Source organism: Octodon degus, unplaced genomic scaffold (genome assembly GCF_000260255.1).
Source record: "Octodon degus isolate 3935 unplaced genomic scaffold, OctDeg1.0 scaffold00178, whole genome shotgun sequence".
In the NCBI taxonomy this organism is placed as follows: Eukaryota; Metazoa; Chordata; class Mammalia; order Rodentia; family Octodontidae; genus Octodon; species Octodon degus.
The window spans coordinates 4,526,021-4,545,584 of NW_004524754.1; the positions used below are offsets into that span (position 1 = coordinate 4,526,021).

A 19,564-nucleotide genomic window follows, 5' to 3' on the forward strand; every position below is an offset into this window, starting at 1 on the left:
TAATACACTGCATATATTCTTCTTAGTGGTTAATTGCTGTACAAGATGCGGACTTGTGATCCTATTTACAAACACAATTAGAACAAATCATTCTAAGTTTATCATTCTTTTGAAATTAATTTTATTGAGAAAAAAAGTTGCAATGTGACAGCTTCAAAACAGGTTGGTAGGAGAGTTAAAGCAATTAATACACTGCATATTGTTGTCTTTGTAGTAGTCATTCACAGCACAAGATACAGACATGATATATTGCCCAAACATTATTAGTATAGATCTTTCTTTTTATTGAATTAAGAGAAAGTAGCTATATTGTCCATCATTTATATCACAATTTTGTTCGCTTTTGTCAGAGATGGGTATTCCATTGCCATCCAAATATTGTAGGTGCATGAATTAAGCAAAATATTCCAATATAGTGCAGTACCCCACAATAGTAGTGTGTTGTACACGGGATTGGCAATGTTTGAGTCTGATGACTTGATACTTCCACAGATCAGCATATTAACATGGCTTCAGTTTCATATCTCATTTATAGATCTTTCTGATGGATGGTTAAGACCAAGGTAAAGCAAGACCTAAATAAAAAATGTAACTTTTGTATCTGACATGGTCAATCAAGTCCCCTCAGGACTTATCACGAAATCCTGTACCGCACTTTGTACATCCTTTGTCAGTGTCAACCATGTGGATGAGTCATGGCAATTGCTTGACTAATTTTCTCTCTGAGAAAGCCTGAGAGATTTTCTTTCCATCTGATTCTCTTTAGGAACACACTGCATCATTGATCACATTCCTTTGTGGCCGCATAATCTCCTGGATCATAAAATTTGGGGAAAACTGAGTTACATGATGTTACAGTACGGGTTCTCCTATGTCCTGAATTCTCACTGACCTTGAAAGGCTAGGGCGCAAATGTTGGTTGTCCTTGCAGCCCTTCTTTTTCTCTAATTTTTGGTCTTCAAACCTAGGTTTTTAGCCCTCCAGAAAAGAAGCTTATTATTGCCCTACAACATATGCAGTTGGGTTTAACCTCACTATCTGTCTGGATATAAAACATCTTAGGTATAAGGTGGAACATCTTTAAAAAACAAACACACAAAAACCAGAATTTACTTGAGATACAGTCTGGACACAATTGGTATGTCATGAGAAGAAGAACATATTTAGAAGACCAGAATGACAGGCATTCAAAGCATGACTCCACTATTACACATTGCTATCTTCGGTGCAGTGTTCAGTTCACATATATCTGCATATATAGTTAGGGCGGTAATCCCACAAATAACTGCTAGATTGAACAACATGTTGATAGTTCTCAAGATCATTGTCTTACTCATCTTGTTCATATAAATGTATGGCTTTGCCCTTGTCATGTTTCCTAGCTTTTCTCCTTCCTTTTTCATTGTCTAATCCTCAAGTTGTCACTTTCCTTTTAACTGTGTTATACCTTTCTATTTGTATTTCCCCTTTTATGTTCTTATATTAGGGATACTATATGATATTTACACATGTGGGTCTGGTTTATTTCACTTATGAGCATATCTTTAAGTGGCATCCACTTAAATATGAAGGCTTTGAGTTTATCATTCCTTATAGCTAAGTAATACTCCATTTTATAAAAATACTATATCTTTTTCAACCATTACTCAGGTGATATACATCTTGGTTGTTTCCAAGAGTTGGCTATCACAAGTACTGCTATAAACATATGTGCACATATATCACTATTATTTTATGTTTTGAGTACCTCTTGGAATATTTCCAATAGTGGAATAGTTGGTTTGAATGGGATTTCCAGTCCTAGTTTTTAAAGGAGTCTCCACACTGACTTTCATAATGGTTGCACCAGTCTACATTCCCACCAGCAGTGGAGAAGGGTTCATTTTTCCCCACAGCCTCTCCAACATTTGTTGTTGGTTGACTTCTTTATGATAGCTATTCTTTCTGGGGTGAGATGGTATCTCAGTGTTGTTTCAATTTGCATTTCATAAATGTTTAGTGATGTCGAGTATTTTTCATACATTTATTCACTTCTATATTTCGTCCTCTTAGAAGTATGTGTTCATATCGGAAGCCCATTTCTGGATTGGGTTTTAAATTTTGGGCCCTAATTTTTTTAGTACTATATAAATTCTAGAGAACAGACCTTTGTCTGAGTGATTGTCAATTAAGATTTTTTCCAGATATTTGGGTTGTCATTTCACTTTGTTGGTAATTTCTTTTGAGATACCAAAACTTCTCGGTAAGAGGAGGCCCCATTTGTTAATTCTTTCAAGTATTGCCTGTATTATTCGGTTTTTATTCATGAAGTCTTTTGTGTGTGTGTGTGTGTGTGTGTGTGTGTGTGTGTGTGTGTGTGAAACCAGGCATTAAACTCAGGCCTCTGTGCTTGCTCGGGAAGTGCTTATTCTACTTAGCAATCTCCTGGCTTGAAACACATATTTAGTCAAGTTTGGTTGTAGAGGGTGACAATGTTAATCAGTTTAACAGTAACCTACAACCATTGGACCTACTTTGCCTACATCTATGTCTTCCAGAGTTCCTTCTACTTTCTTTTACAGGAGATTTAGTGTTTCTTTTTTAATGTTTAGTCGTAGTCCATTTGACTTTAGCTTAGTGAATGGTGATAAAACTGGGTCAAGTTTTAGTTTTCAGCATGTAGAGAGCCAGTTTTTCCTGAACCATTTGTTAAAAAGGCTACTTTTCCTTCAATAAACATGGTTGGCCACTTTGTCAAAGGTCATGTGGCTCAGTGTGTTGGTAGAGGCTTTTGTGTCTTCTAATGTATTCCATTGATCCTCAGGTCTGTTTTCTTGCCAGTACCATGCTGACTTCATCACAGTAGCTTTTCAGTAGAATTTCAATTGATGAATTGTAATGCCTCCTGCCTTGATTTTGTTGCTCAGGATTGCCTTTGCGATTCTAGGTCTTTTCTAGTTCTAAATAAATTTGAAGAACAATTTCTCTCAGTCTGTGAGGTATGTTGATTGTGGTTTGATAGGGATTATATTAAATATTTTCAGCAATTATGGGAGTATGGCCATCTTCACAATGTTAGTTCTTCCTGTCCAGGAGCAGGGAATATGTTTCCAGTTTCTGAAATCCTCTTGAACTCTTTTTTTTAGAATACTGTAATTTTTCTTGAAAAGATCTTTGACTTCTTTAATTAGATTAATTCCAAGGTATTTCATTTTCTGCATTGTTATTGTAGAAGACATTGGTTTCTCTAATTTCCCTCTAGTGTGTTTGTTATCTGTGTAGAGCAATGCTATTTACTTTTGAGTATTGACTTTGTAACCTGCTATGCTACTGAATTTTGTATCAATTCTAGTACTTTCTTGGTGAAGTTTTTTGGGTCTTCAAAGTAAAGTACCATGTCATCTATGTCTTCCCAAACTTTATCTTCTTAGGGTATTCCCTTATTCCTGCATTTCTTATTTACCTGCTATTCCTACTTCAACTCCTTCACCTACCAGACTGCACAACACTATTTAATTATTGAGTTTTACACCACCATAGCTATAGACAATCACATCATACATATTGAAGTGTCGGACAGCAGAGGGCCACATATATGTGATAGTCCCATAAGACATTAATGGGACTGAAATTTCCTACACCTAGTGATGTAGCAGTTAAAATAACAGTATAGCACAACACATTTTCCACGTGTTTTTAGTCATGCTAGCTTGAACAAACCTCCTGTGATGCCAGTAGTATGATAGTTTCCACATACAATTATATACAGTACAAAGTATTTGACAATGTTAATGAATGACTGTTTTGAGCTTTCTTAATATTATACCATATTAGGGCCAGTGAGATAGCTCAACAGACAAATCACTTTCTTATGTAAGGAGCAGGGGCCAGGGTTTGATCCCTGCCAACACATGCTGTGCTCGCCCTTACCCAGAGCCTGCTGAGTCAGTGGCCGAACTCACCTGTAATACCAGAACTAGGGATGCAGAAATCAGGAGAATCACTATGAGTCTGACTTGCATAGTGAGACTCTACACCCCCCCACCCCCACCCCCCCACACAGAGATAAAGAAACCCTAAAAATTATACCTTATTAAAAGTTTTTGTATTCAGATACATTTTGCATTTTTGTCACTTTAAAAAAAGTACTCTAATTTATAAGTAAAAAATGTTTAATATGAAACAGTCTGCCATATTGACCAGCATGAGCCTTATGTATCTCCTGTATATCAGTGAAGTGAAAATTTTTACGTGGGCTTGGTTTAATCTCATGTGTTTTTCTTCATCCTATCCTTAGGAGGAATACACCATGTGGCCTAGGTGTACAGCTGGCCATACTATCTAGGTTTGTGTAAATATATTTTATCTCATTTATACAATGATAAAACATGCAAATTAGTGCTGCATTTATGTCATTTATACAATGATAAAACATGCAAATTAGTGCTGCATTTCTCATTATATATTCCCATTGTTAAATGACTCTTGACTGTGATTATTTGTAAGGAAATTTACAAAAAAAATTGTATTTTTCCCCATAATGTTTTTCTAAATCAAAAATTCTTACCACTCTGTGGTAAAACAGTTGATGTCTAATAGACATTTAACAAATTTTTAGTAAATAATTGAATCTGAAGATGCCTTTAGAAAATTGATCAATTTGTTTCTTTTGGTTGCACTTTAAAAACATACATTTTTATATGTATAGTTTTCCCCATAATTTTATTGAGAAACAAATAGCAATAAGACTTTCAAATCAAATCAGTAGGACAGTTTTAATAATTAATACATTCTATATTGTTGTCTTAGTGGTTATTTATTGTACAAGGGGCAGATATGATATCCTGTTTAAAAACACTATCAAAACAAATCTTTTTATTCATAGGTTAAGAGAATGTAGTTGTATATCTATCCTATTTTGAATATACAGATACAAAATGGTTGCTCATTTGAATCCACCTTTTTATTTAGTTTTGTCATTTAAATATCATAGGTGCCTGAATTCAGCAAAATATTCCAAAATAGCCCAGTAGTCCATAATAGCAGTGGGTTTCCTGCTTGACTGGCAATGTCAGAAGTTGTTGATTTGAGGCTTCTACAGCTCAGCATATTATTGTGACTTTACTTTTCATACATTGTTTTTATACTTTTCTGCTGGTTGGTTAAGAACAAGATAAAGAAAGACCTATATAGCAAGAAATGTAGCTTTTGTATCTGATAAGGTCAGTCAAATTTCTTCAGGATTTATCCTGAAACCCTGTACCTCAGTATGTAGCTCTTTTGTCAGTGTCAACCATCTGGATGAAGTCACTGCCATTGCTTAACCAATTTGCTCTCTGTGAAAGCCTAAGAGAATGTTTTCTCTCCATGTGACTCTTCTTAGGCACACTCTACATCATCAGTCACTTTCTTCTGTGGCCCTGAAATCTTCTGATCAATACATTTGGGACACAGCTGAGTTACATTATGTTACCGTCCAGGTTCTCCTATGTCCTGAGTCTTCAATGATCTTGAAAGGCTAGAGCCAAAATGTTGGCTGTCCTTGAAGCCCTCTTTTTTCTTTATTTTTTGGTCTGCAAACTTAGGTTGGTAAACCTTCAGGAGAGAATCTTATTGTTATTAGCCTGCAACCTAGCCTAGTGAGTTTAACCACACTATCTATCTGAGTATCAAACATCTTAGACATAACATGAAACAGGTATTTTTCATGAAGTATTGATATGTTGAACTTTAAGTCCCTGCAGAATATGAAGAAAAAATTAAAATATAATTAAAAATAGGAATGAATAATTGCATATTTTTACACAGAATTTTAGAAATCTATCCATATAAAGCATTGAATCAGGACAGTCCCCCAAAACCACTTTTCCTCTCTCCTGCTTTCATTCACCACCCCTTTCCTTTTTAAACAAACATCTACCTGAAAGACAGCATGACAGCAACTGACATGTCATAACAAGCAGCACGTATTCAGAAGACCAGAATGACAGGCACTGCAAACATGACTCTACTATTACTCTTTGCCCTCTTCAGTGCAGTTGGTTAAAGAACCAGATTTTTTTTTTTCAGAACCGGAGATTGAACTCAGGCCCTTGCACTTGCCAGGTAAGGACTTATTCCCCTTAGCCATCTCCCCGGCCCCTAAAAACCAGATTTTTGGTTAGTTAATTGGTTTGTATTGTTTTCTTCATCTCGATTGAATTAATTTCTGCTCTAATCTTTATGATTTCTTCCCATCTTGGGGCTTTGGGTTTTGTTTGCTCTTCCTTTTCTAGACGTTGGATGTGCTACATTAGGGTGTTTATTTGTTCCTTTTCTATTTTCCTAATGTGTGAATTCACAGCTATACATTTCCCTCCCAGACCTGCTTTCATCGTATCCCATAGATTTCGATAAGTTGTGCTTGAATTTTCATTGAATTGTAGATATTGTTCAATTTCTTGTTTAATTTCATCTGTGACCAATGTTTGTTGAGTAGGGTGTTGTTTAATTTCCATGTATTTATGTCTTTTTTATGGTTTCTTTTGTCTTTTATTTCCAGTTTCATTGCATTGTGGTCAGAGAATATGCATGGGATAATTTCTATTTTCTTGCATATACTTAAGCATGACCTATGGACTAGTATGTGGTCAATTTTAGAAAATGACCATGTGTAGCTGAAAAAAATGTTTATTCAGCTGTGGTTGGGTGGAACACTCTGTATATGTCCAGTAAGTACTTTTGTTTGAAGCTCTGGTTCAGTTGTGCTACTTCTTTGCTAATATTTTGTGTGCTTGATCTGTTTTTGGCATAAGGATGTGTTACAGTCTCCTGTTAAGAATGTTGTATTGGATATCAAATTTTTCATGTCCATTAAGTTTTGTCTCATACAGTTGGGTGCTCCTGTGTTTGGTGCATACATATTTATCAGTGTCACCTTCCTCTTGAATTTTTCCCCTAATCAGTACATAGTGGCCTTCTTTATTTCATTTGATCACTCTTGGTTTGAAGTTGAGAATGTCTCATATCAGGATTGCTGTTCCTGATTTTTTCTGATTTGATGGGGCATGTAGTATTGTTTTAAATCCTTTGACTTTCAGCCTATGAATTTCTTTCAGAGTTAAGTGAGTTTCTTGTATACAGCATACTGTTGGATTTTGATTCACCATCCAATGTGCCAATCTATTTCTTTTAATTGGTGAATTGTGTCCATTTACATTGGTGGTTATAATTGAAATGAGTTGATTTATTGACATATTATTTACCAGCTGTTCTTTCTCCTTTTTGTCCTATGTTTAACTGTTAGCCCTTTTTAGTGGCTTTTTTCTGTTCTCACTTGTGGAGTTCTGATCATTTTGATTCAACTCTAGAACATCTTTTAGTAGTCTGTGTAGGGTTGTCTTTATCATCATGAAATTCTTTAATTGCTCTTTGTCATGGAAGTGTTTCTTTTCTCCATCAAACTTGAAAGAGAGTTTTGCAGGGCATAGTAGTCCGGCCTGAAATTTTTTTCATAGAGGACTTGACGTACTCTGCTCCATGCTCTTCTTGCCTTCATGTTTTGGTAAGAGAAGTCAACCATAATTCTGATGGATTTTCCTTTATATGTGATCTGTTTCTTTTCTCTAGAGGCTTTCAATATATTGTTCTTGTCTTGGATTTCTGGGATCTTGACTATTATATGTTTCTGTGTGTTTTTAATTGTGTTGAAGTTATTTGGAGTTCTGTATGCTTTGGTTAACTGAATGTCTGATTGTTTCCCCATATTTGGGAAGTTGTCTACTATTACTTCTGCCCTTATTTTTTATATCATTCGTACTGACTCCTTTTTCATTGTCATGTTGTTTATGTTTGCATCATATTGCACGTGATAATTTATGTTTTTCTGCATCCTAGTTTTTTTAAGGAGATCTTTTCTTACCTTTTCTGTAGCTGCAATGGCATCTTAAAGATCTGAAACTCTATCTTCACTTTCTCTCAAATGGCTTTTCAAGATTGTTTTTCAGATTTTAAGTTCCTGTATATGTCTTTGATTCTGCTACATGCGATGTATTTCTTTCTTTTATTTCTCATTGAAGGATTCCATCATTTTTCTAATTTCCTCTATTTTATTAATTAGTTTATTCTTGGGAAGCAGTTATTAATTCTTTTATTTCAGAGATTATTTCCAATCTGATTTCCTCTATATGTTTCTGAATTTCATTATTTACTTCAGATGCTATTAATTCAGAGAGTTCTTTTTTTATTTCAGAGGTTATTTCTGATCTAGAAGGTATATAATCCTCTATACCTTTCTGCAATTGTTCCTTTCCTTCAGACACTGTTAATTCAGACATTTCATCTGTGTGATTTCCAATTTCTTCTGTATGAGTGTCTTCTGTACTTGTTTTGGGGAAGCTCGGGCCCTGAGATTGCATTTTGCTCCTTCTCTTTGTCAATTTGTGCAGCATTGTCCTCTGATCTTTGGTGTAGAGCTTTGATGCAGTTACTACCTTATCAATACTGAAATTTGAGTGTAGATCTACAAAGTTTAAATTCACCCAGTTGTGCCTGGCTTGTGTCTGGCTGCTCTGCTCAGCTTCTTCCTGCTTCAGCCCTTGGAAGTAAACGTGGTGTGCTCTTCTGGAAATATATTTGCTTCTGGCTTAGTTGGGTGGTTTTGACCCCTAGTTTCTCTGCAGGGACTTCAGGTGCAGAGTTTCACCCCAGGCATGTATGCTAGTCTTCGGCTGGGTCCGGAAAGGTCTGGAGAGTGCGGTGGAAGTTCTCACTGTCACTCTGGGTCTGAGTTGGGGCCAGAGTGGTCCAGTGGACATAGGGAAGAGAAGAAGCTCTCTCTCTCACACGTGCTGTGCCTCGGCTTGGCCTGGTTCTGAAGGGTTTCGAGAACACAGAGGAAGTTCTCACTCATAATCTGATGCTGGGCTCTGTCCAGAGGGGTGGAGAGGTCCCAAAAGTGCCGTGGAATTTCTCACTCCCATAATCCCTTAATCATAAAATTTGGGACTCCACTGAGTTACAGCTTGTTACAGCACATCTTTTATGTCCTGAGTTCTCACTGACCTTGAAGGTCCAAAATATTGGCTATCCTTGCAGACCCTCTCTTTCCCTAATTTTTGGTTTCTTTTAAATTCTTTTTTTTCTCTTTTGTTCAGACTTTTATTTTGCTTTTTATTTTTTATTTTTTATTTTTTTTTTATTTTAGGGAATTGTCTTCAGGGTGTGCAAGGACTCACTACTAGATCAGACACATAATGATCTACCTGTTTACAGCCTCCCAAGTGCTGGGATTACAGGTATGCACCACCAGGTCTAGTCTCAATTGCTGTCTCAGCATGCCCTGGGGGAGCATCTGTCATAGCAGACCTCGGAATGAAACCCCATTAAGCTATTAGACTGACCCTTTATTATGTTGTCTTACTAATATAATTTAAAAATATATTAAATTTCAAAATCATTTAAAATTAATCAGTAGTCAATTTGCATTTTTCTTTAAATGTCATAACTGACATCGACAGATATTTGAAAGGAAAAATTAGAAAACTTACATTTCCAAAAATAATAACTTTGAAATCGATATCCCAGTGTGTAAGTTCTGGTAGAGAAACTGAATTTGCTTTCTATGGCACCACAATTCACATATTTTTTAAAACTCCCTCTGATATTCATTTATTAATTTTCGTGCTTGTTGCATTCAACTCAAAACTACAGCATCTTCACCTATATTTTCTAAAATGCCCTGAATAGCCATTTCAGAAGTCAATAAAAACCATGAATCAGAATAGCACAAAACCTTTTCATTCAGCTTTCCGTGAAGGTGGAGATGTACTTTCATGTGAATCTTGGCCTCTGTGAAACACTCCTGCACAATCATTTTCATCTGAGATTTGAACATATTGGAGTACCTAGAACCTTCCTTTCTTTTACCCTGTCATCTCCACACCCCCCTGGAAGTAATGGGCATATGGCAGGTATACTCCCTGGATTCTCAAACAACAGGAGAGACCTGATTTCAATTTCTACATTCTTTCATCATTGTCTCTCAAGGTATTTTGTTCTTGCAAGACTAAGGATGTGATGCTAACTTGCCATATGGACAGAGCTTAATGTGATGCCATTTTTGCCACTGAAGCCCTCAATCAGTTAATAAAACGTGACGTAAATCATCACATGTATCTGTAAAGTAAGATTTATATGGTAAAGTCAGAGTAAATGAGGAATCCTCCCCATGCTGGGAGCATGAATCACAGATGCGAAGATTACACTCTTAGAAACTCAATACTTTTGAGCAGGCTTTGTTGCTTTAATACCCCAGACTGTTTTGTGTTATTTTTAGCCAAAATTTCAGCTGTAACTTCCTCAATGTTCTCCCTATTACTGAGATCAGCATTCATCATACTTAACAAAGATTAAATCTTTCAGTGGAACACAGGGCAACCTCTTACAACCTGGGACACCCAAAATATGTTTAATAAATATTTCATTTTGTTTTAATATGATGATTTTTCCCAGTTCCCCTGGGGGAACTAAGGGCTACCCCCAGAATGCACATTGCTTTTATGTTCTTTTTTCCACAATTTTATTGAGAAACAAATAACAATGAGATAGTTTCAAATAAAATTAGTAGGACTGTTTCAATAATTAATACAATGCATATTGTTTTCTTAGTGGTTATTCATTGTACAAGATGCAGACATGATATCATGTTTACAAACACTATTAGAACAAATCATTCTATTATTTGAATTAAGAGAATTTAGCTGTATATCTGTCCTAACTATTTTGAATATACAGATACAAAATGGTCATTCATCTGTATCTCTTTTTTTGGTTTAGTTTTGTCATTTAAATATTACAGGTGTGTGAGTTCAGCAAGATATTCTAAAATAGTCCATTAGTCCATAATAGTAGTGCATTTTTCATATGACTGGCAATGTCAGAAGTCATTGACTTGAGCCTTTTATAGCTCAGCATAATAATATGAATTTACATTTTATACATGGTTTACTTTTATATTTTTGATGATAGCAAATTTGACTGGAATGATATGGACTCTCAATGTAGTTTTGGCTTGCATTTGCTTTAGGGCAAAAAATGTTGAATAATTCTTATTTTACTTATTGGTTGTTTGTATTTACATTAAAGAGGATTTTATTGATAGCTGCATTTGAGGCCATACATATTAAATTCTGGTGTGGAAATTGTATACCTTTTGCACATGCCCTTTAACACTGTACAAGGCTCAATTGATGAATAATTGGAGGACAATAATAGTAAATCAATTTGGTGATGGAAATTTCATAGTAACTGCAACAGGCATATGGCTAGATGCTCTTAGGAAGATATATATTATGAATCAGGAGCAAAAAATAGAGCAGATGTATTTGAAAAAAATAGAGTTTGGCCAGAAAAGAGTCATGTGTAATGGTAATGTTATTACTGAAGACATTAGCCTCATTAAAAGGAAACTAAGTATATTACTTTGCACTGGGGCAAGAAACAAGATATCTTGAGGGCTATTGGAGATTCAACAGGATCCCACCCTTTAGAGCTCAAATATGAAAAAATGAAAGCCTTTGGTAATTCTGTTCACTCAGGCCTGACTAGAAAAATGCTTCTCACACTGAGCACACAAAGACTGTTATAACTATTGTTTAAAGGAGCTTACTGCTCACATTGTCAATAGACCTTGGTGTCCTCTGTGTGACACTTTTTTCTCAGGAATGTAGAATACAAGAGTTGGTATAGTAAATGAAACATCTAATGGGTTTTCAAAGGAAGGCCTGGAAGGTCAGGCATTGTGAGAGAAGTTCAGCCTAACTGACAGGAGGCCTGAAGGGCATATCACACGAAGCTGGGGAAGTAAAATGGAAGATGGAATGGAGACCATAGTAATTTGAATATTCCAGGAACATGGAATTCAGCTGTAGAAAGTTGTTGTCAGCTAGCACAGCCCTCACTGAAGAGAATCTATGTGGCTTATAACTAGCAAGACCATACAGGTGGGGCTGCCCAAATCCTCTGGAATACCAACAGGTGCCTAGTCTTCCAGGCAGTGAGCTACAGGATTAAGTGTTTGCCCATATGATGTCTGAGTGTTTTTCCTGTTTCATTATGATCCTTATCTATACATATATGTTTTCCTTTTTGGAATGGGAACGCTAATCTTGTGCTGTTTTATCTTGATAGAGGGCATTTTTTTTTTTTTACTTTTCACCATTTGATAGATAAGATTTTGATTTGATTCTCACTGAAGACTAAACTTGGACTTTTGAGAAATTCTGAGACTAAGTGCATTGGGGGGAATAATTATAGTGTTTTGTTTAGTACAAAGCATAAGTACATCATGTTAGATGGAATTATATCATTATTTTTGTCATTTGGAGATGATCTATTTTCTTTTGTTTGAGATTAGGGTTTAAGGAGACATACTTGGTTTTTAATTTGATCATAAGTAGCTTTTCAGTTAATCTTTTTCTTTCATTTTTTGGACACTGTCTTAGTATGTAGAATACATGAGGCTTAAACACAAAATCCAGCTGAATTTGGTGGTACACTCTTAACCTCAGCATTCTATGGGCTGAGGTGAGAGGATTTCCAGGAGTTTTAGGCCAGCTTGGACTCTTTACTGAATTTAAAGCTAGCCTGAACTATATAGTGAGATGCTGTCTCAAACAAAACAAAGCAAAATAAAACAGCTACCTATAAAACCTTCAAGGAAATAAACAAACAAAGAAACAAACAAAAAACAGAAACAAAAAATCATGTTGCCTCAGCCTTCCAAATGTTGGGATTACAAGCATACATTGCCACATTCAGCTGCTACTTTAGTCTTGACTGCTCACTTATTCATGTTGAGAGGTGGCTAGGATAGTTCTAAAGGTGAGCCTTAATTATGTGATTTTAGGTCATGGGGATTATGACATTTGGGATCAGTTTTTGTTCCTAGTCCCTTCCTCTGAATCTTTCCTTGCTCTCTGCTTTCTCAATTTCCTTGCTCTGTGCTTTCTCAATACTTTCTAAATCAGCTTCCTTCAGCCATGTCCTTCACCATGGAAACTGGATTCATGCTGAGACCATCATGCTAAATGAAATAAATCAGACACAAAAGCAAAAACGATTCCTCTTTTATGAGGAATCTAAAATACATTAAAAATAAAAATGAAAGATAGATAATAATGATACATGAAGATAGATCTTTTGGAAAAGGTTAGGGAACTAAGATATGAAGTGAGTAGGAAGTGAAGAGGGAAGGAATCAAAAACAAAAGGAATTAAGATGTTTTATACAATCAGCAGTACAATTGTCCAAGATATATTCTCTCTCTCTCTCTCTCTCTCTCTCTCTCTCTCTCTCTCTCTCTCTCTCTCTCTGTATTTATTTCCTTATTTTTTTCTCCCTTCCCTCATTCCAGTTGTTCTTTCCCTTTGGACAGTTACTTTCCCTGATTACTTGCAGTCTATTGAAATGAATCTTTAATGCATAATTTCTTGTTCCTCTTCCTTTTAGTTGTTTTGGCCAAATTTGCATCCTTATATCTCATAGCCTGAAAAACTAATTTGAAAATAACAATACGCATTATAACAACCATTGTTGCATTCTTATCATTTTGTTTAGTGAAATTATGTATCATTTCTAACTTTTTAAAAATGCATTTAGTACAGGGTCCACAGGGCCTCACTACACAGATCAAATTTATAATAATCCTTTCTGTTTTTCTACCTCCTAAGTGCTTAGATTACAGCCATGCCAAAATGCACAGTCTCAATCACTGTCTCAATGTACCCTAGGGGCAGGGCTGGCAAGTCATCATTTCTTATTTTTAAAAAATATTTTTATTCTCTTAAAAAGTGAAAATCTTTCATGTATATGTACCAATTCCCCACAGTGCATGTCACCATTATGTACTGCAAATATGTAATAACAAAAATAAAAATGTAAAAAGTGAAATAAATGCTGGTAAAAGCAAAGTTTGAATCAATATATATAATTTAACCAAAAAAGTTGTGTCTATCAGGCATTTTCCTCCAACAACACAGAATGGAGGGTCAAAATGTAGCTTGCTAGTGTATTTATAGTGCCTAACTTGATATTCAGCACTACTTAGAGGGAAGACAGGAATAGCCATAATCACTGCATGAAAGATATCAAATCTAGAAATATAATAAAACACAATAAAAACCTGTCATAATCACAATATTAGTTAGAAAAAGAGAGGAAAGATAAAAGATAGTATGTAATAGTGAAAATTAAAGATCAGTTAAACAAAGTATGATAAATTAAATCAATACTAAAATAGAAAGAAGAGGAATAATATAAAGATAATAGGAGGAGAGCTAAGAAGAAATATGTAGAAAAAATGAGAAATAAAAGGAACTAGATAAACACTAATTTAAGAAAAAGTGGAAGGATAGAGTAGTATATTAATTCAAAAGGAGGGGAAACATTAAGAAATATAGAATTAAAAAACAAAAGTGAAATGTACAGATGATTATAGAGAACATAGAAGAAAAGGTAGAAGGCAAGGATAAAGGGACAAAATTTTTTAAAAGAAACTAGCTAGAGTAAGTAGATATTCCTTTTCTTTAAATAATCTGGCTTAGAGAGTGATGATTATTTTTCCTCTAGTTTGTGTCAAATGTTTCAGGGACTTTGCAGTCTGTGGAGGTTGTAGTCTGCAACATTTGGATCAGGTGAACATTTGTTCCACTTTCTCTGTCTGGGTGCATCAGCGTGGTAAATGACAAAGTAGTCACATTGGCCCTTGCTTCTGGTTTTGGCTAGGGTTCTGGACCATTCAGGGTGAGTTTTATGCTCCTAAAATTCATTGGTGTGCACACTCATTCACTGCATCTGTGTTTAGATGACAGATTCTTCTCCTTTCCATAGACCAGTAGAAATGCACAGTGCAGTTGTCCAAAACATCCTGCCTACATACATAGATATATCTCTTTTCCCAACTCTCTCTGCTGTCCATCTTCTAATCTCAGTAAATCTTTCTTTTTGAGTAAATTCAATCCCTTTCTGCAGTATCTCTTATACCCTTCAGATTCCATTTTTCTCTTTCGGGTTCTAACACTAAGGAGACAATAAAATGTTTGCAAAAGTGAGTCTGATTTATTTCATTTAAGAGCATATTCTCTATTTACTACTATTTACCAAGAAAAGACTCAAATTTATTCTGCTTTATATATGAATAATATGCCGTTGTATAAAAATAACACATTACTTATCCATTCTTCAGTTGATGGGCATGTGTGTTGTTTCCAGGATTTAGCTATGGCAACTTGTGCTTCTGCAAATGTGAGTGCACATATATCGCTGGGGTATGCAGTTTTCAGTTCTGGAAAAATACTCAAGAGGGTAATAGCTATCTTGAATGGGATCTCCAATCCTAGGCTTTTAAAGGACTCTCCACACTGATAACCACAATGATTGCACTAGTCTGCACTAGTCTAGTTTCCACCAGTGCAGAAGTATTTCTTTTTTTCCATAACCTCTCCAGCATTTGTCATTGACTAACTTCTTGATGTTAGCCATTGTTTCGGGGGTGAGATGGAATCTCAGCATTGTTTTAATTTGCATTTCTTGAATGTCCAATGATGCTCAACTTTCTTTTTGTATATATGTTTGCCATTTGTACTTTTTCCTCTTAAAGATGTATATTCATCTCAGATGCCAATATTTGGATTTGAAATTGGAGGCCCTTTGAATTTGGGGTCCCTGATTACTTAAATTCTGTTCTAGATAGAAGGCCTCAGAGCAAAAGTTAGCTATAATTTTTTTCCCCAGTTTGTGGGTTTTCATTTTACTCCTTTGGAGATTTGCTTTGAAGTGCAGAAACTTTTCAAAAGGGTGAGATTCCAGCTATTGATTCCTTGAAGTATTTCTCATACATACAGTTCTGCTTTTGTTAATGAACTCTTCCTTTTTTTTTTCTTTTTTGTAATTTTTAGGGAAAAGTCTACAGGGTGTTCAGAGTCTCACTACTAGGTTGAACTTGTAGTGATCTGCCTGTTAACAGCCTACAAAAAGCTGGGATTACAAGCGTGTGCCACCATGCTCAGTCTCAATTGCCATCTCAGCATGCCCTGGGGGAGGGTTTGGCATAGAAGGTCTGGAGATCAAATGCCTGGTCCCTGTGTCTGCTTGAAGGCCCTTTGATCCACTGAGATATTTGTTTTTTTTTCCAGGTAATTAATGATCACTTCGAGGTTTTTTATATTTCAAATTTATTATTAATTTCACTTTATTTTTTATTTATTTTTCATTAATTTTATTGAGAAACAAATAGAAATGAGACAGTTTCAAAACAGATTAGTAGGACAGTTTCAATAATTAATACATTGCATATTGTTGTCCTCCTAGTGGTTATTCATAGTAGAAGATGCAGACCTGATATCCTGTCTGCACTCTCTTAGTACAAATCTTTCTTCTCATTGAATTAAGAGAAAGTAGCTGTATATCTATCCTAACTATTTTGCATATACAGATACAAAATGGTCCTTCATTTATATCCCCTTTTTTTGTTTAGTTTTGTCAGAGACGGGTATTCCATTGCCATTTAAATATTGTAGGAGCGTGAATTTAGCAAAATAATTCAATATAATTCGTAGTCCATAATAGTAGTCGGTTATCCCTAGGACTGGTAATGTCAGAAGTTGTAGACTTAAGGCTTTTACATCTCATCCACTGAGATATTTGGTCATCCCTTATGAACTCTCTTCATAATACTGTGTATTTCAGATTTTTACCTACATTTTTCTTGAGAAGATTTAGTGTTTCTGTTTTATTTTTATATTCTTATTCTTATTCTTATTATTTTGGTTGAACCAGAGATTGAACTCAGACCATTGTACTTGTCAGGCAAGTGCTTATTCTACTGAGTCATCTCTCTGGCCCATAGTACTACTGTTTTAATATTTAAATCTTCTATCTATGTTGTTTGTAGTGTTGTGCATGCCAATAGGCATGGTTCTAATTTTAACCTTTGAGATGGGGAAAGCCAGTTTTTCCAGCACCACTAAATAAAGAGGCTATCTTTCTTCCATTGTGCCCATTTGGCTCATTTATCAAAGATAAGGTGGCTCAGTGTGTTTGTAGTGGTGAGTGCCTTTTCCTAATTATTTCCATTGATCCTCTATGCCAATACCATGCTGATTTTATCACAGTAACTTTATAGTATAATTTCAGGTCAGAGATTGTGCTACCTACCTTCTTGTCTTTGCTTACCAAAATTAATTTTGATATTCTGAGTCTCTTCTGGTACCAAATGAATTTGAGGAAAGTATTCTGAAGTTCTGTGAGGTATACTAATGATATTTCAGTTGAGATTGCATTGAATCTTTATAATAGTTTTAGGAGTATGGCCATTTTTGCAATGTTTTTTCCTCTGAAAAAGCATCAATATCTTTCCATTTCTCAGATTCTCTTTAACCTCTTTTGTCAGAGCACCATAATTTTCACTGTATAAATCTTTTATGTTCTTTATGAGATTGACTCCTAAATATTTCATTTTTGGGGACGTTATTGTGAAGGATGTGGTTTCTTGGTTTCTCTCTCAGTGCATTCATTATGTAGAGAAATGCTAATGCTTTTTGGGTGTTGACTTTGTATTCTGCTACATATATTAATTTGTTGATTAAATCTACAAGTCTCTTGGTGGAGTTTTTGGGGTCCTCTATATAGAGTATCATGCTATTTACTAATAATGATACTTTCACTTTTGTTCCAGTCCTTATTTGTTTTATTTGTCTCTCTTGTGAAATTGCTCTGGCTAATGTTTCCTAAACTGTTTTGAATAGGAGTGGAGACAGTGGATATCATTGTCTTGTTTCTTTTAGTCCACAGAATACTCTTTTCATCATCAGTGCAGTGGTGGCTGTGGGCTGCCCCGTTCAGGCTTGTCCACTGCCACGTGAGTGTTCAGACACTGCACTGTGGTGCAGGTGAACAGCCTCACTATAGCACGAAATGTCAGAGAAGCTTCATATAGTTGGGGAGATACTAGGCTACTAAGTTTGCACTGTGGAAAGAGCAACAGGAGAACAATGGCTAAAGAGTAAAGTGGCATACAGTCTTTCAAATTTCAGTTCATGTACTCTTTGCTCTGTCCATCAAAGTAGCATCTTACATTTCCAACTTTTCGAAATCATATTTTGAATATTTCCACTCTTTACGGTGGGTAAATGTTAATAATTTTATTGTCTAGAATTTGTTTAAAATGCAGTGTTAATCAACCTTATTTAATATCTCATTGCATCATTTTCCTCACATGTAAAACAAGAAAATAATTATATAGTGATTTTATATAACTTTTCATTTCAAGTGATTAAAGAACAGGAATACAATCAACTTCTGCTCTGAGGTAGGGTTAGGAACAATTTCCCTAAGTTTCCACAAATATCTGCATATATTGGGGAGAATAAGCAACTTTCTATGATTATTGGTGATATCTGATCAGTGTCAGTGCCATCTGAAATTCTTGTGTACAGTTGTAATGTAAACAGAAACAATAGTTTTGAAGATACGTATCCATAGCTGAATTCTGAAAGCTAAATTAAAAAGTGGAATGATTTTGGAATTCCAACAAGCTGAAACACCCCGTTTAACTACTCAGGCTAGGAACTGTGACAATTTCAGAGAATATTCATCACATCTTTTGCAGAATACTATAAACAAGAAGGCTAATTCTGGGGCATGTATGCATCAGATTCTGGCTGGGACTACTCATTAGGTAGTTTTCCATTTAATTTCATTTCTTGTTTTCTGACTCTAGTCTTCCTATTGTCATTTATGTGTCAGTAGGAACTAGAACCAGTTTACCCTCCCAGAGCAGTGGCTCTATAAAAGACCCAGCCTACTTGGCAGAATGAAAGCAGAATACGGTGAATGTTTCAGTTGAGGATGTCCCAGAAGGCAATAAAACCTTTTCCATTCTCTATATAAAATAACCACTGACTTTCTTGTCTCTCCTCAGACAGCCCCCAGGTCCAGCTGAAAAATGGGAAAAATCGATGTACTGGAAGAGTGGAAATTCTTTACAATGGCACCTGGGGCACCATTTGTGATGACAAAGGGAATGGAGCAAGTGTGATATGCCAACAGCTTGGCTGTGGACTTGTCCGCTTTTATACATTTGGTTATGCTTTTGGATTTGGATCAGGGCCCATTTGGCTGGGTGGCCTGAATTGCACAGGAAATGAGTCCCATGTGTGGAAGTGCCCTTCCTGGGGATGGGGCCCACATAACTGCAGTCATGAGAAGGATGCAGGAGTCCTCTGTACAGGTATAGTCAGTAAATTTTCTACTTCCTGGGTTAATAGAAAATTCAGAGATGCAAGGTGTGATCTCTGGGAGCGAGCATGTGGGTGGACTCTAGAAGACTATGAGGTCCATCCATAGACTGACTGATCACAACAGCTGATGATGATATTCACTTAGGTCTTCAGGAGTTTTGATTAGTATTGTTTCTTCCTAAGATTTTACCTAATAGCATAGTTTATTAAAGCATCATAACAAAGTCAAGTTTCATTAATCTATTTATATAATTTATTGTAACCTCCCCATGTCTGTGTGTGTCTCCCCCCACTTTCTCTGGCTCTCT

The 19,564-nt window shown here is 35.6% G+C and overlaps 1 protein-coding gene across 1 annotated transcript in view; it reads left to right on the top strand.

Annotated features, from left to right (window-relative positions):
• Window positions 1-19,564, top strand: part of LOC101568111 (antigen WC1.1-like) — a 162,925-nt gene that overhangs the window by 13,173 nt on the left and 130,188 nt on the right. The window contains exon 2 of the mRNA XM_012517432.2: window positions 18,938-19,246. Coding sequence (XP_012372886.2) covers window positions 18,938-19,246 — 309 coding nt within the window. The remainder of the gene's footprint in view (window positions 1-18,937; window positions 19,247-19,564) is intronic.